This window comes from Chanos chanos, chromosome 2 (genome assembly GCF_902362185.1).
Source record: "Chanos chanos chromosome 2, fChaCha1.1, whole genome shotgun sequence".
Lineage (NCBI taxonomy): Eukaryota > Metazoa > Chordata > Actinopteri > Gonorynchiformes > Chanidae > Chanos > Chanos chanos.
In genome coordinates this window covers 21,311,254-21,333,876 of record NC_044496.1, presented here as the reverse complement: position 1 = coordinate 21,333,876, position 22,623 = coordinate 21,311,254, and the positions used below count along the sequence as shown (strand labels likewise).

At 39.9% G+C, this 22,623-nt stretch overlaps 3 protein-coding genes across 4 annotated transcripts; 1 reads left to right on the top strand and 2 right to left on the bottom strand.

Annotated features, from left to right (window-relative positions):
* Positions 1-154: 154 nt before the first annotated feature.
* jph3a (junctophilin 3a) lies at positions 155-4,880 on the bottom strand. Of its 2 annotated transcripts, XM_030766297.1 has the most exons (7): positions 4,499-4,880; positions 2,522-3,284; positions 2,033-2,157; positions 1,382-1,787; positions 1,026-1,081; positions 469-881; positions 155-235 (listed from the first exon to the last, which is right to left on the bottom strand). In XM_030766297.1, exons 1-7 carry the CDS (start codon positions 4,878-4,880, stop codon positions 155-157), a joined length of 2,226 nt encoding a protein of 741 aa, XP_030622157.1. The 2 variants fall into 2 exon arrangements, with proteins under 2 accessions (XP_030622157.1, XP_030622155.1); XM_030766295.1 differs by having other exon boundaries at positions 469-1,787.
* A 4,034-nt stretch (positions 4,881-8,914) lies between these two features.
* On the top strand, positions 8,915-11,356 carry sirt3 (sirtuin 3). Its single transcript, XM_030766131.1, has 7 exons — positions 8,915-8,999; positions 9,099-9,272; positions 9,387-9,619; positions 9,703-9,803; positions 10,031-10,192; positions 10,565-10,777; positions 11,077-11,356. Exons 2-7 carry the CDS (start codon positions 9,226-9,228, stop codon positions 11,098-11,100), a joined length of 780 nt encoding a protein of 259 aa, XP_030621991.1. The 5' UTR covers positions 8,915-8,999; positions 9,099-9,225; the 3' UTR covers positions 11,101-11,356.
* Positions 11,357-13,229: 1,873 nt separating this feature from the next.
* drd4b (dopamine receptor D4b) lies at positions 13,230-19,049 on the bottom strand. The gene is made up of 4 exons (XM_030766380.1): positions 18,807-19,049; positions 17,297-17,409; positions 16,253-16,845; positions 13,230-13,432 (listed from the first exon to the last, which is right to left on the bottom strand). The coding sequence occupies exons 1-4, from the start codon at positions 19,047-19,049 to the stop codon at positions 13,230-13,232; spliced, it is 1,152 nt and encodes a 383-aa protein (XP_030622240.1).
* Between the last annotated feature and the right edge of the window lie 3,574 nt (positions 19,050-22,623).

Sequence of the window (22,623 nt, the reverse complement as noted above, 5' to 3'; positions counted from 1 at the left end):
ACCACAAAAGAAACATTCAATCTCCATTTCAGTGAATGTGGAGCACAAATTACAAGGACTTGTCTATTTTCATTAAAGAGGAGCTAAGTGTGCATTGGGTTCATACCTTACTTTTGATGACAGTGCGGTTGATAACATTCTATAGGCCATATAGTTAAATAAAGAAATGAATGAACAAAATGGCTACACCAATGTTGAGTAAAATCACCATGACCACTAGAACAGAGCTGGAGCCCTGTGGAGAGAGGAAGAGAAAATTCGATTAGCTTGTTTTACCTTTTGTATGCTTTACATGTTTCAGCTACTCTTTGTTTCTTTTTTATATCTTCAGCATGCTTTCAGTTGTTCCAGCTACTCTATCACTTGGCGTATTAAGCACAATCATATCACATACTATATATACATTACTGCTCATCTGCTGTTTTCCAGTGTGCGAGTATTTATCATTTAAACATGGGTTCCACTTACTGAGTTTGTTTTGATCCGCTTCAGATGCTCTGCATCATGCTCTAGTGTTACTGGGGATGATGGTAAAGGGGGGGAAAGAGTGACATCCCTGTGCAAAGGCCATTCCTCCAAATCTACCCCCACATTCAGGCTGTCCAACATCTGTACAGAGTCCATGGATCCCTCTCTGTCTGCGAGGCCCCACTCCTTGCTTTCCAGGTTCCTTTGACGCAGTCTCTGTGAGTTGTGCCCTTGGAGACTTGAGCACTCCATGCCTGAGCCAAAGTGCTGATGGGAGTCAAGGGGCTGAAACCTCATTTCAACCCGGTAGTCATTCAGCTTGTCCTCTTTCTCTTGCAGTTTTGAGTGGGAGGGACTCCACTGGGGAGTATTCTCAATGGTCCAGCCCAGAGTGGAATTGCTGGCTCCACGATCTGTCAGTTGATAATCTGAAAAGCTAGGCTCACCAGCTGAATGATTGGGAATGATTTGACTTGGTTTGTGATTGGAATGGACATGCTCCTGTGGTTTGTGATAAGAGGATACATGCTCTCGAGGATAGTGATGGGAGGACACGCGATCTGGTGGTTTAATATGTGTGGAGATATGGTCCTTTGGCTTGTGGTTGGAAGAGGCATGCTCATGGGCCTTGTGATTAGACAAATTATGGCCCATAGCCTTGTGATTGGAATATATATGCACCTGTGGTTTGAGACTGGAGGTGTCATGCTCACAAGCACTGTGATTGGATGACTTTTGCTCCCATTCTCTGTGGTTGGAGATCATATACTCCCTGGATTTTTGATTGGAGGATGCATGTTTCCAGGGCTTCTGGCTGGAAGACACATGCTCCCAGATTTTTTCGGAAGAAACATGCTCAATAGGCTTGTGATTGGAAGTGCCATTCTCCCATGACTTGTGAGTAGAGGAGGTTTGCTCATGACCATTGATATGACCAGTCTCTTCCTCCAGCAAGGAAGGGGTTGTTGAACGGCTGCTATCCCCCTTACTTCCTCTTCTTGCAGGATACATGTCTGTAGTCCAGTTATTGGCCCCACTCCTCAGGTGCTCCACACCTCTCCCCTCTACCAGAACCTGAATCTCACCCGGCCCATGCTCATCCACTGCACTCTGGCGCTTGAAGCAGGCATTTCTGGTGCGATGAGAGGGTGGACTGCATGGGGGTGAGGAGGGACTGCTCAATGCCGGACTCAGATCAGGTGTCAGGGCAGGGGGTGTTGTATCTGGTGTGCAAAGTTCAGGGCTGTCTGTCCCAGTAGACACCACCTCAACATCTTTCTCTTTCTTAGCCTGACGTTTAGGCCTCTGACATTCCAGACCTGTCAAAGAGGACAAGGAAGATGCTACTGAAATTAAAGTATGCATAGTGTTCAAAATTACAATAAATAAGTTCAAATTGCAAGTAAAAATTTAAGCGAGAATACTTATTCAAATGGGACTAACATTGTACTATCCTGGGTCAAAACCACATAGAGAAAGAATAACATAGTTAAGGAGCATTTAATCTTTTTGGTTGAATGTTGGGCTAAACAGTTTGGAAATGGCTCGTTTGAGGTTTACTGACCATTTCCATAGTGATGAAAGGAGGGGGAGAGTTCTTTGGCAATAATCCTGGCCAAACGACATTCTTCAAGGGCTCTTTGTGCAACTCCTTCAGCAGCCTCTGCCTTCCCTCTGGCATGGCTCATCCTAAGTGGGAGAGATGGGGTCAGCTTTTTGACCAACAATCTTATGAAAGATACACCCTAACTGCACTTGACAGGTTGAAAGCTTTTTATGGTAATGACACTTAGGCTTGTGTTTCTCACTCATGAAGCTGACACAGCCAAAATTTCACTAAGACCCAACAGCATAAGATTCATCCCAAATAGTGTGTTGGTAAATGGGACGATCATATGTTGTTTTAAGAATCATGCTATCCATTACTGGTTTTATACATGCATAAGCACCTCTGCCTTATTTTGTGTATATCTGTGTAGGGTGGAGGGATGGGGGGTTTTAAGTGGGAGAATTTCAGATGTTCTGTTGGTGTGGAGCTTTCTGAAAGGTTTACCTCGACAAAGCAATCTCAGCCTTCTGTTTTGCAAATTCTGCAGCCTTTTCTGCAGCCTCTACTGCACGGTCCACCTTCTCACGGATTTTGCTGGTACGCAGTGGTATTAGGTTTTTCCGCTTGCCACTGACCAGCGTATTCTGCTTGTACTTCCCTTCCTCCTTGGTTCCATCAGGGAAGGTCGTGCAGCCATATCCATGCCGTTTATTCCCTAACCACTCACCCTCATAACGAAGCCCATCTGAGCGGTGGCTGACACCCCAACCTGTTCGCATGTCACTCCTCCATTCGCCCGCATACGTCTCAGTAACCGTGGCATCCACGCTGCCACCCGCCTCCACCTCACCCAGGCTGACGTTGGAGTTGATGTCTGAAGCAGCTGAACTGACTGTGCTCATGCCAGCCTCACTGCAGAAGGAGCTTTGCTTGCTAAGCTGACTTGCCAGAGAGCTCTTGGATTCAGACCTACGCAACTTTAGACCACTAAGGATGGACTGACGGAAACGTCCCTTTCTCTTCCTCTGCCTGTCTGCATCACTGTGGGCTGTGAGTACAAAACCACCTCGGCCCACCGGACTTCCTGCCACCCCACCCACACCTGTGTTATCTTCAATGACGGGGGCCCCTTCACTGTGCTCTGAGCGCAGCGAGTTTATGGAGGTGCACAGAGGCGAGAAAATAACTGCTGCCATGCCGTAAGGCACACTCTGTCGAACTCCATAGCCATGACGCATTCCTCCCAACCACTGGCCTTGGTATGTGCCTGGGAAGGTAACAGAGAAAAGAACAGATTAAAAGAAACATACAACTGATATTACATGACTCAGTGTATCATATCACAAATTTCTAATTATGTCAGTAGAGTCTTTCTGATCTGTAAAATATTTGGGAACTCATTTGTGAGTCCAATACCAAAACAGCTGTTCTGGGCCACTATATTTTGGATGCAGTGTACAGATTATTTGAATTTTTCACTTGTCACATAGCAATACACAAAACGCTGCTGCACACAAATTTTATTTAGGAAAATTATGGCCAAGTTTAAAATTCTTGTTGAAGCTCCACCATCTGTGCTTTGCGTCACAAACTGGTAAAGAACAGAACAGGAGCTGTCCAGGGTCCTGAAATATATGACTGACAATTAACTTTAAATAAACTTTTTAAACAAAGGTTACATGTCATACAAGTGGACATCATCAACGTATTGTAATATACGAATGCTATTTGTAAATCCGCTCCGAAACACTGAGGTCTTTCGTGATTAACCCAACGATGTAAAACCAAACTACAAAAATGCTCTCCGTTAGTCTCACAATTTTGTCAGTAGTCGAGTTTTGAAATGTCATCAAAATGGGAGTAAATCCTCACATTTATCGGACAATGCTATTCTATACACGGATTAAGCTAATATTATCCCGTGACGTTAAAAGATATTTCTGTTAGCCTCTGTGTGTCCCAATTTATGGAACTCTGTCTGCAATCATTAATAAACGACCATTTTGCAAGCAGCAAAACATACTAAAATAAGAGTATCCAGTCAGACTCCAGAACATTTCAGTTTCGGTTGACACAATGACCTGCTGCCTGTATGTTTCCATGGCAATTTACTGTACAGAGGCGTCTTAGCTGAGGAAATGGCGATTTATGTTTTTAGACACGTCTGCTTATTACAAGCCAATATATTGCTATTAGCTGAAGAACAAGAGGATATAGAGGAGAAGAGACATACCATGTGGATTAACAAAAATACTCAAACACTGAGCTAACTCTCTGTCACACTGCAGTGTTACATAATTGCAAAGAACACTTTCTATCTTTCTTGCATCTTAGCTCACTATTTTGTACAGATTGAACAACCAGTTTAGGTTTTAGTGACTACAGGCTACAAAGGTGCTAGAGACGATTACAGACTGAAAAAAACTGGCTGACAACAATAGAGTGATCAGAATGTGGCAAGATCTGTGTGTCTGCTCTCACCTCCATCAGAGTACGTCTCTGAGCCATATCCATCTTGTAAACCATTGCTCCAGGTTCCCTCGTATCGAGCACCACTGCTTGTGCTCTCCAGTTTTCCATAACGGCCTTTGAATCCCTGCGTCCACTCGCCTTTGTATTCCCATCTCCCTTTGCTCTCCACACCAATGCCATGCCTCTTTCCCTGTGCCCAGGTACCTTTGTAACTGTTACCACTTGGCCAGGTGTACACTCCCAGAACCTCAAACCCATGGCTCCAAGCTCCCGCATATTCCCCTTGGCCTTGGGGACCTGTGCAAACACCTCGACCATGTGCCTTGCCCTGTTCCCATCCTCCACAATACGACCCCCCATCATCAAAGTCAAACCTGCCGCCAGTGGACATGCATGAAACAGGTTTTGGCAAATTCTCAGAATGTCAATGAAAACAAGTAATAATCAGTGAAGGAAGACTGTGGTTAAAATGATAGAGATGTGGTCAGGAAAAAAGTCCTCTACAGCATGTCCATGTGATAAAAAAGAACCAGATAAACTTCTCAGGTTACTGTCCCAATGACGTTGCTCCTCTCTTTATGTGCTGGGCTTGAGATAATGAATACTTCTGTTATACATGCCTCTTCCCTTGGGCATGCAGATCATAAGCATTTCCTGCACCCTCCGCACGGCCCTTCCAGTCCGACACACACACAGCCCTGCACCGCTTCCCTGCTTGGAGATCTGGATGCAAACCAGGCCTAGTTTTTTTCCACAGCCTCCGAGATCCACATAGCAGCATTGATACGCTCAATCAGACATCACATCGCTCCCCACCCCCAAACGTGCCGCACAAGCACAGAAAAATGAAAAAATATATATAAGAAAGGAATATAAAGCACCAGCACGTTTAAATATAAAAGAGGACAAAAACCTCCTCTAATGCATGCTATAAAATGAAGAATATGATCTTGCTTCACACACACTGCAAAAGACCTATCTGGTACAGTATTTCTCTCTCTGTTCCTCTTTTTCTCTCTGTTCTCGTTCTGCTCTCCTGCTGTGAAGTGGAGGTGAATCTCCTTCCCAGGAAGACTATAAAGAAGAAAATGAAATGAGAAAAATCCTCTTTCTCCTTTAATTTGATCTTCTTTGGTGTGTATAGGCACATATAGAGGTATTTAACCTATATTATCTAAACCCAAATGATGCTCAGTGCCTCCAGAATATGCTCATTACAGGACTGTTCCACCCCAGCCAATACCCCTCCCCCACACACGCTCTCCTTCTCGTCGTTCTTAAAGAGATAGAGTCTGAGACAACGTCGTATTATTTTTACTGTAGAAAAACATACTGGATATATCCTTCTTCTAACCTAATTTCTCCCGCTAAAAAGAACGGGACAAGACACTTTGTTTTAGGAAAAATGACAACGCTGTATAGGTTTTTTATGCATCAGCCTACATCATAATAATCGCTAATTATATGCAAATTCTTAAGAATCACCTTCTCATCTCTAATGCAACGTAACAGCTCTATGAGTTATGACCGGCACCACATTGAAGCCTACTCTCTGTGAGTTGAGAGCTTCTTTCATAGATAGATAGATAGATAGATAGAAGTTTGGCCTATGGCACTGAATCGAGCAGAAGGTGCAAAAGTTGTTTACTCAGACATCGGACCCAGTTATGAACTGATGCAGATCTTTTATTCTTTAAGACAGGGGAGAAAACCTAAATACTGCACAACGCATTCGTCTAATCTTGACATGGATCGAGTCAACACGTGTAAACAGATTATTAGCAAAGTAGCTAATCGAGTGATCCCGGTGAGTCAATGCGTCAATTACTTTTTTGAAAAAACAAGATATATTAAAACATCTATTAAACTGAATCGTCTTTAAAACAAAATTGGGGTTTCTGCTGTTGCGTTGTCTCTGCATACACCATACTGCGATGATGTCCTGCCCTACCATTTTAAATCAATTAAAATGTAGGGGGACTTTAAATTTGACCACTCTAGTCCAAATTTTGATCGGGGCAAAGTTCCTACAGACAGTACTATTGTTGTGGGCCATGTAAACACACTGAGAGCAAATATGTATACTTTCATCCCAAATGGACATTTTTCAATAAATTCTGCTATAGCCATCAACACTGAATCAGTTTTATGCAGTCTGTCTCTTTAGGTTAGATGAAACCTAAGCCTGACAACGATATCAGTGTTAGTGTATTAGCTTTGTTAACAGCAAAATAATTGCTTTTAGTGTTCCCGGAACGACGCAGCAAAATCACCAGGACAAGTCTTCCTTTCCTTTTGTAAATTTAGGCAACTGGAATTCACTCGTGAGAGGGCACAGTTAGTCTGGCGAGTGTTTGAGTTAAGTACGTGCGGTCGTGTAATAAAACCGGTAACAAAGTTAGATTTGCCATGTAGTTCTAACTTGTGTTGAATTTAGCCTACAGTGTACACCTTGTAAAATGTGTACATTATCAATTTTACACACCTGGTTCATGGACTCCACAGTTTCAATTATTTATTCGTTAGTGGACGGGAACCTTGGACAGACTTTTCGAGAAAATACCTGTGTAATCCATAGGCGACATTGCGCTTTAGCTGAAATACAACCTTCACCACCCCGCCTGATATTTTAAATGGTAGGTGTTGGTTCCAAACATTACTTAGTTTAGCTTTAGACTGAGCAGGCTATAGTGACTATTCTGCAAACAAAATAAATATCCTTTAGCCACTCACTTAGTTGGACAAGTCTGGTGTTTGCAGAGCTAGAAATATTTACAGTTCTAGTCTATGTATTTGTAATATAATTTTCGAGATTATTAGGCCCTGATCCAGTGCAGTGGCGTAGTGTCCAAGTTCGACATACAGTTTCTGATTATATATCTGCTGCTGTGTTTGTTTTGCGCTATTGCTTTACTTCTTCTGTTGTTGCGCTAGAAGCGGATGCTGCCGCGACAAGTGTGTCAGTTTCTTGTCACCTAATGATTTTTATACACCCCATTAAAAGCCACATGACCTACCATTCTGGGCACTACTGCCCCCTAGTGGTGATAAATGCGACATCCCCAAAACGAACAATACGGTACGATGAATTGCTAAAATGAGGAAATCACCACACAGTGTATTAATAGAGCGTTCGGCCATCAGGAGCGGCCAGAACAGCTTCAGAACATCTTAGCATTGATTCTTCAGTTGTCTGAAATTCTACTATCTGGTGTTTTGTTGACATTGGTGGGAAATGCTTCCTCAGGAGTTGCTTCAGAATCGCCTATGATGTGTTCACTTGGCTTTAGATCGTTTTAAATGGTTTGAGATTATTTGCAGATACTCATTAAATCATTTCTGTTGCGACCAATCGTGCCCTGTGGGTGGGGGCATTGTCATCCTGAGGGAAACCTTTCCCCTCAGGACGGAAGTGTCTCACAACAGGATGGTGATCACAATGACTTTTTATTTGTTGGTGCTTACCTTGCACTAACAGGTTTATGCACCTGACCATAGCAATCGTTGTTCTTGGCCAATCCTGTTCTTGGTCAAACTGCCTGCTTACGCCCTAGATTGCAATTTACAGTCACTGGACTCAGAGACAACTGTTTTGCTTCATTGTGAACAAATGCATAGATATCCGGGTGATTAATACTGACATGGACATTGCTATGATGTCCTGTCATGTTACTTTCGCCGGAGCATGGTTCCACATGCTCCCTGCTTCACGTATTCAAAGGTCGTATGTCACGCGCAAATTGAAGAGTCTGCGCTAGCTATATAATGCGAACGCCGCCTGTGGATTGACCTCTATAATTACCTTAACTTCTCGAAATTTTTGAGCTACACAAAATTTCAAAACCAGATAATGTTGTCAGAACTCAGCAACAACGTATTGTTGACTACTATGCTATCAAAATAATCTTAACAAAGTGTCAACAAAGTACAAATCTCATGGGAGTGTTTTTTTAGCAAGTTTCTTTTGCACTATCCGAGAGTTTATGCAGTTTACGGTTGTGTGACGCTGTCGTCATAAGGTCAGATGAATTGCAGCCGCAATTTCAGCATTCTATGTTTTGATAGTTTGTGCAGAAATTATTATGCTCTAAGTATAACGCATGTGCACCATTTATGCGATTTTATCATATGTTGAACACGGCTTAATTCCTTCATTGTCTGTTTAGCCAAACAACAAATTACAATGTACTTAATGACCTCGCGGGTGATTTTACAGTACAGGCTATGTTTAAACCACAATATCAAATGTAAGGCAAGTTATGGTTGAAAGTGTTTACTGTTGATTGCAGAAAAAGTAACCACACGAATGTTATTGCTGCAAACTGTAACACCTATTACAGTTCATCAAAGTGTCTATTACGTGATACTGCTGGAGCGCACAGTCGCTGATGTTATGCGGTTTTATCCCAGATCTGTCTAGGGTATTCTATCGCAGGCACACATTCTCAGCGAATTTCTCACGCAGGTTCGTGGCGGGCTCCATTTGTCCTCCAGAAAGAAGGAGTTATCAGTAAGTATTCCTTTTCGTTAGTTGCTGTGCATCATCACGTTAGCCCAGCGTTTCCTTGGAACTTCATTTATCTCGGCCAGTGCTACTTTTACCCCATAGGAGAGTCATAGTCACCTGGCATGGGATTCGAGGATTATTTGGAGGAGGCAGTGGTAGTGCCCAGCAGCAAACTATTGAGGACATTGCCAGAGGAATCAGAGAAAAAGAGTACAAAAGAATTGTGGTTATGGCGGGAGCAGGAATCAGCACACCCAGTGGTATACCAGATTTTAGGTAAAATTAACACAGTGTTAATCACTTTAATTGCCTGATTCCTTGTTTAGGAAGTAATATGTGTATTACCTGTATGTAACATGCTACTGATCTGCTCTCCCCACTCTGTAATAGATCTCCTGGCAGTGGCCTGTATGATAATCTCCAGCAGTACAACCTACCTTATGCTGAGGCCATATTTGAAATAAACTACTTCCACCACAACCCCAAGCCCTTCTTTGCCTTGGCGAAGGAGTTGTACCCTGGCAACTATCAGCCAAACCTAAGTCACTACTTCATTCGCCTTCTTCACGATAAGGGCCAGCTACTCAGGATGTACACTCAAAACATTGATGGGTTGGAGCGAAGTACGTTAGTCCTGTTTTATTTAATGTCCACTCCTCCTTAATGTCCGCTCAGTTAATCGACACTTGTGTTTGTGTTTTTGCAGTGGCAGGCATTCCACCTAAGATGCTGGTGGAGGCACATGGGACATTTGCCACAGCCACGTGTACAATGTGTCGCAAGGAATACAATGGAGAAGAACTACGTGTTGGTGTTCTCAATTTCACAATCTGTATCATGATCAATATTTACATAAAAATATAAGTAATGTCACAGTATTCTGCTGTAGTCTGTGCAAGATTGTTGTTAGTATAAATTATCAATTTTTTTTATGATTTAGATTTGGAATCTGTTTCAGTGGAGTTACGCTGCCATACAAGAGAGTTGTAAAATAGTTCAATTGAACAACAGTTTATGTGTTTCTTTTTTAAAAGCCTGATATAATGGAAGGAACTGTCCCCAAATGCCCAACCTGTAAGGGAGTTATTAAGCCTGACATTGTGTTCTTCGGTGAAGAGCTCCCTCCACACTTCTTCAGATACCTTACAGACTTTCCAGTGGCAGACCTGCTTATTATAATGGGCACATCATTGGAGGTAAGGCCAAAATGGGTCTTCATATTTATGAGTTATGTGTCTTTAGTCAGATCTATATCCATGGATTTCAGGATCAGGCTTTAATTTGTTATATAGAGATTGCAATGTCAGTCATTTTCCTTTTTGAGACCATTTAATTTTCATCCTTTAGGGTTTTTTTTACCAGCAGATGCCACTGTTTCACAAGTTTTGAGCATTATTATACACCGTTCATATATATTCTATTATCCAGTCTGGTCCTGGTGGCTTTTTGTCAAGGCAGTGTGGCTCAACAGTGAAGTACTATTGGAAACAATGCTGTCACTTAGCTAAATGGAAACTAATAGGTTCCCTGAGAAGCCTCAAAGATTTGTGACTCTGTTTGACCTGCAGGTGGAGCCCTTTGCCAGCCTGGCTGGTGCCGTTCGTGGTTCTGTATCCCGTCTCCTCATAAACCGAGACCTGGTTGGACCTTTTGCATGGGGGCTGCAGCGGCACAATGACATAGCTGAGTTGGGTGATGTAGTGAGTGGAGTGAAGAAACTGGCTGATGCCCTTGGTTGGATGCAAGAGTTGGAGGATCTCATGGCTCGCACCACTGACAGGGTAGGTTATGACCTGTTATTTCTCTCAGTCACTTATGTGGTTGCACCAGATTGTGTCCCAGATGCTCATTATCTTAAAAATGGACAAGGGCTTAAACAAATCAACTACTCCTGCTGTGTATATATAGATGTTTCATCATATGGTGTGTGTGTGCTCACTACTGGTGTGTATTGGATGGGTCAAAGTGGTTGTTTATTTATTGTTGTATATTTATGGTTGTTGATGTTAGTTATTCTAAATTTGGATGTAGATAAAATCAACTTTAAATCAATATTGTTTTCAATTTTGTGTCTTTTCAGGCTTTGAAGAAGAATGAGGAATGAAGTCTCTGACTGCAGTCTGGTATTAGAGTTTTGTAATTTTGTCTTGGAGTCACAGAACAGAGCTGTGCCCAGTCACTGCACCTGTCTCTGAAATGGGCTTGTTGAGAGAGGGCTTGGTTCTGGACTCATGTATGCCTAACCGTAGGCCTCGTATTTGTGAGGCCCAGAGACTCTGCTGACTGACTTAGTGTCCCAAGACAAGCTGAAAATCATTATATCATCGTGAACAGACTGGGTCAGTTTGGTTCAACCTTCTGTCTTTAAGCAGCAAATATTTTTTGGTGGATGAATTTTTTTTTCTCTGAAAAATGAAAGACATGGACTCTATGAGCTGAATTCTCAGAGCATTATGTTGAATCTATGCTCATTTTGCTGTGAAACTCATTTCCAATCTCTAGACACTTAAACTGTCTTTTAATTATTCATTTTAAAATATAAAGTATCAACATAAATGGAAACCTCTGTTACCTGAAACTATTATTTATTATCTCAATTACTGCTCCAAACCAAATTTTTTGTCCCACATAAGTCTGCCCTACTAATTGATGGAAGAAGTTCACGGTCCTTCATGTTTATCTCCACAGTCTCACGTCTTCCTCTCTGACATGGCTAAAAACCCCGCTTTAGTTCATCAATGTACAGACATTTTTGAAGTCAGATATTTTATCAAAATCCTTTTGTTTTGTATTTTGGATCTAGATGAGTCCACATATGCCAATATGACCTCTGATATTCTGTCTTTGAACTCTGTGGTTTGTCATTCACCCAAAGAAATTAACCTATAAAGAATTATGCATCGGAGAGACTTGGTAGGCTAAAAACCTGGCATTTGACTTTAACATTTAGAACTTCAGTTCCACGACAGTGTGTAAAATGTTGTGTGCATTGTCAGGGGGACCTCATTTTTGTCATCAAATCTCTCCTTTGTGAGCCATAAAAAGAAGGTCTGTCAGCATTTCACACTGTGGAAGTAAGGTTCAGCATGGCCTAGGTCTTACTAACTGCTGCTCCTTCATCATATGTTTCCAGGGGTACACTAGATCATGCAGACATTTCATATATTATTAAAAAAGGGAAGGGAGGGGGTGGCAATGCCCAGGTGTCTGGTTCCTACTGAAGACATAAGAGTGCATAGATAATGGTTCAGAGAATGTGTCAGAAACTGAATTTCACTTTTTAAACCCCAGAGCCTTGGGTGTAGTTAATTAGACTTTTTCTAATGATGTTATGGCACATCCACAAGGTAAGTTTAGCCTTCTGTGACCCTACTGAGGACTGGTTTCTAACCTCATTAGATTAAAGTGTCTTTTCATTTGATGGCCAAGATCTCTGATTAAAGAGAATCCCACAGTCACAACCACAATCTTGAGCTCATCATCTGTCCAGGACAACCCAGATATTCTCTTTTGCCTCAGTCAGCCCGTCCTCTTGGGGTGTGTTGCAGCAAAATGAACTGTGAAACAGCTATGGGTGCAGTCAAAGATGTAGATTCTACTTAAGCTTAGGATCACTTGAGAGAAAATTCTGCTTTCTTTATTCATACATTTATATTATATGACATCCTTGAGTTTAACATGTTTACACCGTCTTTCTCTCTCCAGCCTCCATAGTTTCAACATAGATAAACTGTTTCATCAGAGATGGCATTCTTATTTATCTGTGACTCTGTAAAAAAGACAAGGCAATCTTTCATAGTGTAGCTCCATTCAGGAAACTCAGGAAAAAAACATTATTGTCTATAAATTATATAGAGATATGTAAAGTTTCAAGGATAAGTTGAATCCTGTCATTTTACAGTATATCACAATGTATATCTCAAACATGTATGGGTATAATAAGCTTTACGGGAGACTGGCTCCACATAAAACGTGGACAGATTAAATGGTTGGCACAATAAATCGCCAAAACATACATATTGCTGTCACAGGCATAAAAAGTATTGGCAAGAATGAAACAGACTGTAGAAAAAAAACATGACTGCACAATTTGAAGTGTAACAATAAAATGACATATACATTTGTATGCATATAATGTATAGATGGATATATCAGTTACATGTGTACATATAGGATAATTTCTCAGCATTTTGTCTGGTTCACTTTACTGGAGTCTTTTTAACCCAGCGGCTGTCAGCAGCAGCTGTGAAGAAATCTGCGGAAAAACTTTCTGAACTCTGTATTGAAGACCGTGTAGATGATGGGATTGAGCGCACTGTTGACATATCCCAACCAAGTGACAGTGCTCATGAGGTGCTGTGAGATGTCACATGACTCACACAGGGCTCTGGTGATGTGAACAACAAAGAAAGGAGTCCAACAGAAGAGGAAGGCACCTGGAGTTGAAGGAAGACAGAAGGAAAAAAAAATATATATATATTACATCTCTAAGAACCATGGGAACTTACAATAACAGTGTCAGTGTGAGACAGACTCAGTACAGGAGAAAGAATATTCTGGTATTAAGGCTTCACTATGGTGAACTGTCACACAGTAATGATTTTACATGACAGTGTTTTTGCACTATAAACAAAATATATCTAGAGTTTTTTTTTTTACCCCAAATAACTCCAAACAACGCCAATAACAAAGGTAGAAGAAAGTTAAGGGACAGAATGATTGGATGGCAAATTCAATTGCAAAGCAAGCTTTTGCTCCCAGTGGCAACAAAGAATTATGCAAAGCACATTAGCGCATGACTGCATTGTGAACACAACCTTAATTTAGTAATTCTAATAACATATAAATAAATAAAATAACAGTGTAACAAAGTTAATAAAGTTCCTTTTCAATGTTCCATTTTCCATAGTTACTGTTGTGCATTGTTGAACAATGATGAGGTTTCTATTAAAATGAATTGATCTGTCAAGTCACAGTTTATCTACATACATCAAAAAGTATATAGCCTGCATCACATCTGATATTTCATGTCTCCATATTTTTCAGACTGAAGTATTTAGTTAAAAGAGACATCCTCACTGTTGTTAAACAAACTAAGTTTAAATTGGAAAGTTATCTAAAGCCATGTAATCTCATGCCAATATCTTGTTTAAACTACAGTGAAGAGAGACATGAATCTGTAAACTAAGCTCTTCATCGGGGCTCATTTCTACATGTGTACCCTGTGGCATATTGGAGCCAATAGAGCAAAATTTGAGAAATTAAAGCACTCACAAAACTGCTGTGTACCGTGTTAGGTGAAATGCTTAATTCATGAATCGGGCACCAGAGTTCTGTAAACGTGGTTAAGATCCTGAATAGTACATAATGTGAACTGTGAGTGGACTGTTTGTCTTTCACTTCTGCACAAAAAACTCTGATGGAACAGATGACTATCACAAAATGACTTTTTTCACATCTGAATACCTGAGTGAATGAAACAAATATGGAAAAATTGTATGTACTTGGTAACAGGTTGATATAATTCTGTTTGGATGATACTTCATTTAATTACCCCATCTGCTCTCATTCTAAAAATTGACTTGATTTTTGCTGACCTCAAACGCTAAAAAAGAAAAAAATCGTAAAGAAGTTCTAAACTAATAAACAAATCAATAAACCAATGAATTCTGCCAAAGGTTTGTTCTGCATTGTATCCACCATAAGTGGTGCCCACAGAAACAAAACTGATGCAAGAAGGATAGAACGAATCATTCAAATGAATGAAAATGCATGACAAGGATACAACTCTCTGTTCTGACACAACCACGCATGATACGTCTCCACTGCTGGAGACATGAGACAAAAATATTTCAGCAGTCACCTGAACGATAAATAAACAGTAAATAAGAATGTGCAGTTAATCCTATTAACAATTAGAAATAATGGATTACAGCAGCACCGAACAGGTCCTAGATAGAAAAGTCAGCACCACTGACTGCTTATACGGCCTTCAACAGTGACAGTTTGACTAAGCAGCACTGATATTTGATAAGTGTAACACTGTTTTAATGGCCATGTACTGTAATTTATTCTCTACAATTGTTACAAAAAGTAACAAGACGGACCTTTCTCACTCCACATGTCCATTTGTGATGACTGTTAAAACTGAATGCTGCTTTAAAAGTGAAGGCTAATTTAACTTTTGCTTATCTGAACCATCATATGACTGGAGGCTGAGGACAGTGTAAGAAACAACAAAAGATTACGTAATGAGTGGATTTTAGGCTTTGATGTATAGAACATTTTACTTTTCTTTTGGCACTTGATAGCAAAACAAACTTGCCAGATATTAAACAAAGAAAACACTGTCTCACCACTAATACATGACATCATACTGGATATGTGTGAACACAATGGCTTATTTCTTTACAGACTTAACACTACATTGGCAGTCCTGACTAATTGGCACAGTGAATGAAGTTCTTCCCATCTATGGCATTACCTTTTTTTTCCAGATTTGTTTGACATCTGTGAGATGTCATAGCAGGTGTACTGCCTAAGACTTTTAGGTTTTTTGTTAATCTGCCAGATGTCTACCACTGTTTTTTTAAAAACATTGATAGCAATTTATTTATCAATACATGTATTTATTGTTAGATATGTATCTATTAGTAGCATTCTATTTCATGAAAAGTTTTGAATTTTGATCATAAAGACAATTCCAGGCAGTCAAGAAGTAATGAATGTAATATGTTATTTCAAAAATGTAAAATCACAGTTATTTTAAAAAGCAAACACCTCACTGAAAAGAATGAGCATTTCCATTTGTTTTGCACTAGTGTGTGCTACCATTTGCCTGTTATTGAGAAGCCATTAACATGTGGTGAATGTTCTAGTTCTGTGAAAAAGAAAATGACCAAGCTGTCATTCTGATGTGGGTATATGGAAAAAACACTGAAAAGAGGAAAGACGCAGCAGATGAACAGTGTTCATAAAAAATGAAGTGTATCTGGCTGACACAGAGAAAATGACTCAACCACCTCAAATTATTTATAGAAGGCTATGCTGTGGCCCAAGGTAAATTCCACAAATGTGAAAACTCCCAAGATGGAATTCTCTTTTGTAAAGCCTGTTATTTTAATTTGAAAGTTTTTGAGTTGTGAAAATACTGACAATGTAAATATTGTAAATTTGTAAATGTATTTCCATCCACAACAGCAGATTAAGTCAAATGAAATAAAGTGAATTATATCAGTTTTAATTTTAATACTCACCAACAACAACAGGTAGTACCCTCATGGCCTTTCTCTCCCTACCATTTATCTTGGCTCTCTTTCTCTGAGGCGTCTGGACATACTGCATGTCTGCATAGGCAACAGTCTGGATGGGAGTGTTCTTATACTCTGAGGGAAAATGGCAGGCTGGTGGGGGGTAGTCATCCATTTCCTCAAAACTAGTCTGGGCCAGGTCTCGTTCAATGACCCGGGGCAAAGAGGGAGGGAGACCCGACAGGGGCGGCAGGGCAGCGGCAGCTGTGGCGTGCTGAAGCTTTCGGCAGGCCTGGATGCTATTCCGAAGTTTAGCCTTGCGAGCTTCTTCCCACTTACGCAAGCCACGGAACATTCCACAGTAAAGCAGCAGCATGATGGGACAGGGAATGAAGAAAGAACAAACAGAGGAGTATACCACATAATTGTCATCCTCAAGCTTACACTCACTGGGGTCTCTATGAGGGACATTATTGATTCCAAAGATGACGGGGGATGACACTGCCAAGGCCAGAAGCCAAGTGGCGGAGAGCAGAATGATCTGCCGCTGGTCAACATACTTCCGGTTGTAATTGAGAGGGATAGAAACGGCAATGAATCTGCAGATAAAGAAATACACAGGATTGCAAAACAATACTGGTATACAAGTAACGACAGAATGTTTGTGTGCATGTGCGTATATGTGTGTGTGCGCTGCAGTTTTTGAGTGGGATATGTAATTTCCTTTTGTTTTTGGCGCAATAATGAAACTCATTATTGACAAATAATCCAATGATCATACTGGATGCTAAAGCATTCAGATACAAATAATGTTAACATGAATGATCTGTGTCCCATAAAATATTCATTTAATGCGTAAAGCAACTACATATCGTAAATATATGCTCTTACCAAACTGGAAAGGTTGTGTCCTAGAAAGCAGTGTACTAAAAATGCAATTTATCCTCTAGCCCTGAAAGGGTCATTTTGTCAATCAAGAACTCTGTGTCACCAACTAATGTAAATGCAACTACTACCGATGAAGACAAAACACGACCAAGGAGGGCAAACCTGTCGACGCTGATTGCACACAGGTTGAATATGGAGGCCGTACAGAGCATTACATCCATGGTCATTAGTCCATCACAGACGACCATATTTAAGGACCAGATGCCACCCTGAAACTGGTCAGAGCCAAAGAGAGGTTAGAGACGTGTTTAGGTCAGACATTCAGTGGACTCACTGGTGAAATATAAGTGAACAAAAGAGAAGTAAAAACATGCAAACAAAAATTAGGAATATTCTGAGAATTGTAAGCATGAGTAACGACAGTAACATCCTCCAGCAATGACCATATAAGTTCAAATAAGAGAGTCTTTCCTTTGCAAAACAGGAAGAACCATTTGCCCTGATCTCCATATTTTGGACCACCATTGTAATTGATTGGACTCCCAGCACAAACTGTCAGCACAGATTTATCAACTGAATCATGTCATCATGCAACAGGATCTCAGAAGGTCTTGTTTCACAAAAATAATGGTGATTTTTTTCAGTTGGATTACACTATGACATAAGTGTTACACTGCCTGTATAAAACTGCTGACTACATATTTACAGCACTGAACAGAGCAGACTGGGCCAATTAGCAGTAGGCCTAGAATCTATATATATGTTCTAACACAGTTGAACAATGTTGACTTTCAAATCACCCTTGATCCTCCTGGCTACTGTACAACTGTTCTAGCTTCACAAGAATAAACCGTTAGGAAACAAGCTTGACAGATTAAACTGGTGATGGAACCTTGAGGCTAACAAGATTGGATAAGTTGCCTAAATCAGGAAGCCTGATTACTGAGAGGGGATTCAATTAGGTTTTCAGTCATGCTTATTTTACCATGTTAGTCATGCATACTCTGGAGGCACCATTCCTTTTATGGGTAATTAGGAGGCCCCTTTGTTGAACCATTCATAAATAGAAAATATACTGTACTTTTATTAAATGTTTAATTTAAACTTTAAATCATGTCACAGTGGACTTTGAGTGGACAAATGAACCCCAAAATCAATTTGATGCACGCAAATCTTATGCTTACGGTAATGTTGTGTTCTCTGAGTAGGCTTTACTTTTCATGTAACTGAGCTACGGTGTGGAAGCGGATTTGAAAAAAATGTCTCTTCACAAAACTTAAGCGATGAAAAAGGTATACTGGAAAATACAGACCTACCACTTCGTTAACTCAGATGAGTTTAACTAACTAGAAAATATTTGCATATTGCAGAATAACACAGCAGTCATTTTTCACAGTTGCTTTCATATTTTTTCTAAAATCAGTGACATCTGACTCGCAGTTCATTCGTGTAATGAGCTCATATTCAGACTGCTTTCCTTTACAGGAAAACACAGTAATCTTAATTGGACTGACACGTTAAACAAAACCAAACATGCAGAAAAAAAAGTTAAAGAAAAGTGTTAAACCAGGAATTAATGCTCTTCCCTTTTGACTAATGACGATTTAATTATTTCGCCTGAAGGTGCAAACATCGTTCGATATTAATTTTGCAATCGCAAATTGTGTCTTACCTCTGTGTACACAAAAAGTGGCAAAACCAACACAGCCAACAAAAGATCCGCAACTGCCAAACTGACGATGAAATAATTTGTTGTAGTCTTTAAAGCCTTTTCCATGTATACACTAAGGCACACAAGTACATTTCCACAAATTATGACAATAATCAACAATATTCCGAATACAAGCGCAGAAAAATAGTAGTCTGTGACCGACGGCAGCAGGGTACTGTTGAAGTTACTGACGTTAGTTGACATGGTTCCTTCAGCCTTCCTCGCTTGGACCAGAGACCGACAACTTTACAACGCCCGCTCCTGGGAAGCGTGGGTTCTTCGAAAGTTTTAAGTATGTTTTGTTTTGGCATGCCCTCTGTGGTCTATCATAGTGCCGAAAGCATATTATTCTTTCCCGATAAAAAGAAAAACAAACTGCTGCCCTTAGTTTCCCCGCACTGGCGACGGGTACAGCAAAGCTCCAAAATAACCACTCGAACAGTTTCAGTGTCGTCACAGAAAGATTACCTTTCCTCGCGCATTGTGGATGAAAACTTAAATGCAGGTCGCCACATTTAATACAAAATTTGTATCAAAACGTATATTTCTGACACTTAAAACCCAAAACGTCTACACGTCTAAGCGCGCGAGGATGGCGTGTGCATACATGAGGTGCGCTGATTTTCTCAGGAGGATCACCGTGGTCAGACAAACTACGTGACATCCTTTTATCTGGAAGGCACGAAGCCTGCTTAAGTGAAAGATTTGGTTGTTTGGTGTAGGAGGACTACCAAAGCTTTTTTCTTGCTAAGATGTCGTTAGATACATATTAGAAAGCAAATAACTGATGGAGAGTTAATTTAAAGCTGTTTTCAGTTATTGTGTACTTTGAATAAAAATGACCAGTAGCTTCTCAGAGTAATTGCTTTGTCACCATTTGATTTTATTTCATTTTATTTTATTTATTTATTTATTTTTACAGAGATTACATTAATTATATTTTTATTTGTATATGGTACTAGTGAGAGTGTGCACCACTGTTTGCACAATATGCTACATAATGCAAACAATCTGAAAGAATGTGGGAAACACATTTCAGTCCACAGTTTCTGTATGCACCGATCCCAGCTGTTTATTTTCACATGATTGGCCATTTCAATCAGTCTTTCTAGTACACGGTTCAACAAAGCATCCAAATGCCCCTGGTCATCCTCTGCACTGGCGCCATCATACAGTCTACTAAAATTTATCACGATCTTATGCTTAACATTAGGCTACTTATAATATCTTATGTTTCTGTTGGTATTCTTCAGAATGGGTTTACTGACTGATCAGAAAAGTCATGGTTCTCTACTTATGGGGAGATGTATCAAAGGCTGACTGTTGTAAATGTCTGAGGACCTACATTTACTTTACTATCACAGGACCAATGTCCATTTAAAATCATGCAAACATACTGCTGAATTGTCGCAGTCACTATCCCACAATTGCGACATACTCTGTGACCAGTGTAGTGATGAACAAAGTTATAAACATTTTGGGTGTTCACATGGCAAGATGCATTAACGTAAGAATCCAAGTAGAATTTTGCTTGGTCACAAGATTCTCCTTTTTGTTCTAGTAGCAGATTGTAAAATTACAATTCATTCTCCCTGTCTGTCTGTAAGTCTCTCTCTCTCTTTCTCTCTTTCTCTCATAATTGTTCAGTGATTGATGATGCTTTATATGCTTCTCACAAGCTTACCTAAGGTATTCATGCTTGCTTCCTTGTTTAAGTCCCTGTCTACATTTACAAAGAACAAGGAGAAATTAGGTCAAAATCTGGCCTTAGCTGCGAGGCTATTGAGATACTGATGGTTATGATAGACTTAAATGCCATACATAGTTGTTCAACTCAAAGTTGTTGCTACAGAAGTTTGATAGGTGTGCTTGTTGATGTGTTGCAAAAGTGTTGTAAATCCCCCCCCCCCCCCCCCCCCCCCCCCATCATAATGCCCTTCAGTTTTCAATACATTAAATTAAACAAAACGTTTTAGCTTGAGTTGCTCAAACTCATTGTTGTTCAGGTAGTCTGTTTAGCACAACAACAGCAACACCAACAACAACAACAACAAGCACTACGTGATAATTAGGTAAAACAGACATGGTTGACCCTGTGAATAAATGCACTGAAGCAACTGAACACAGGATAAATGATCACAGAAACACCTATAATACAATACTGAAAATATTAAAGGAACACCTGGATTGTGAGGCGCCCCTCATTATTTTCATATGATACTTCAGTAATGATGTATGAAGTTGATACTAGTCTGAAACGTAAAATCCTTTATCAGTTTTATTCCAATCATTATATCTTAAGTCTGTTTTACTTTCTGGGAACACTGCTGACTGAACATCTGTGTCATTTTTCATTTGCATTTGTAGTTGTCTTCAAGCTGCTTCAGGACCCAGCAGATGCTCCCCTCCAACCGTCCTGCCTCAGGCCCATGCCAGATATGTGTCAGAAGCTAATTGGTGCTAATATTATTGTAATCATATGCATGCCAGGGGTGCAGAAACAGAGTGCATGAACATCTTGACAATAGAGAAGGAGGGAGGCTTATGAGTGTACTTTATTTTTCTTAAACTAGTTTATGCACTAATCTCAAACTTAATCTCTGAATTAGCAGCACTGTATTTCTCTGTTTTCAATGTTTCCTTTGTGAGTCCAGTACATCACTGGTCTAGATGTGGTATGATTATTCTGCAAAAGTAGGCAAACTGCAGAGAGGTCAAACCTCCAAAGTCAACACATATGTGAATTGCGAACTGCCATGTATATGCTTTCTTTAAAGTTAAGATAACAATCTAAAGAAATTTTGTTTCAAGTTCAAAGTTGTCTTTAATGGGTTCTTTTTGATACCAGAGTGCATTTAAGGACATAAAGACAGTCCTAGGTTCATCCCCAGTTACTTTCAACAGTAATCATTAATGTTACACATCAGTTTGGAGAATCTTCAGCACTCTTCTTTGTATTATTCTTATTGGTGATGTATTGTTATTGAACAGGGCTTTAGCATGGATAAGTATTTGTTCACCAGGAGATTCACCAATAAACTGGAAAAACTAATGAACTTTTGAACTTATCTTAGAGAAGAACCTTTAACGTCTTGACATCACTGAGAATTAAAGTAAAGAGATTTAAAGTTTTCTTCAATTGTGAATTTAAAATCATAACTGTCAATACCTGGAGAATGGTCATTGTATGATTATACTGTGCTTGTCTTCGGATTTAAGTCTTAAAAACTAATAAAATACTGTTGTGTCAGCTTAATGGTTTTCAGAAAGTTGTGTCTTTCAGTAACTTGCTGATCTAGGGTTTCAGTAAAAGTTTAAAATACCCCAAGTTATCAATATAAGAAAATATATATATACAAAAAATAAATAAAACAATTGAACTTTTGAACTTTGGAACTAAACTAAAAGACGCATTTCTTAGACTTAGACTGCTTTTATTGTCATTTCCACATATGCATGACTCATACATACAGGGGAACGAGATTGCATTACACAAGGACCACAGTGTCACATAAAACAATAAATAACGCACAATAAATACTGGGGAAAAAAATCTCTCTTGCATACCTTGCCACAGCATTAAACTGCCTGCAACACAGAGTTATGTCCCTGTAGTGAGAAAATAATCATTATTTTTAATCATATATGAATGCCTTTATAAAAACTGAGGCAATATATGTAAGATTGTGTAAACAATTCTCCTGTTGGCCTCAAGATAATGACCACTAATTAAGATAAATATGACTTCTCTCTGCTTACTATATTTTATCATTATACA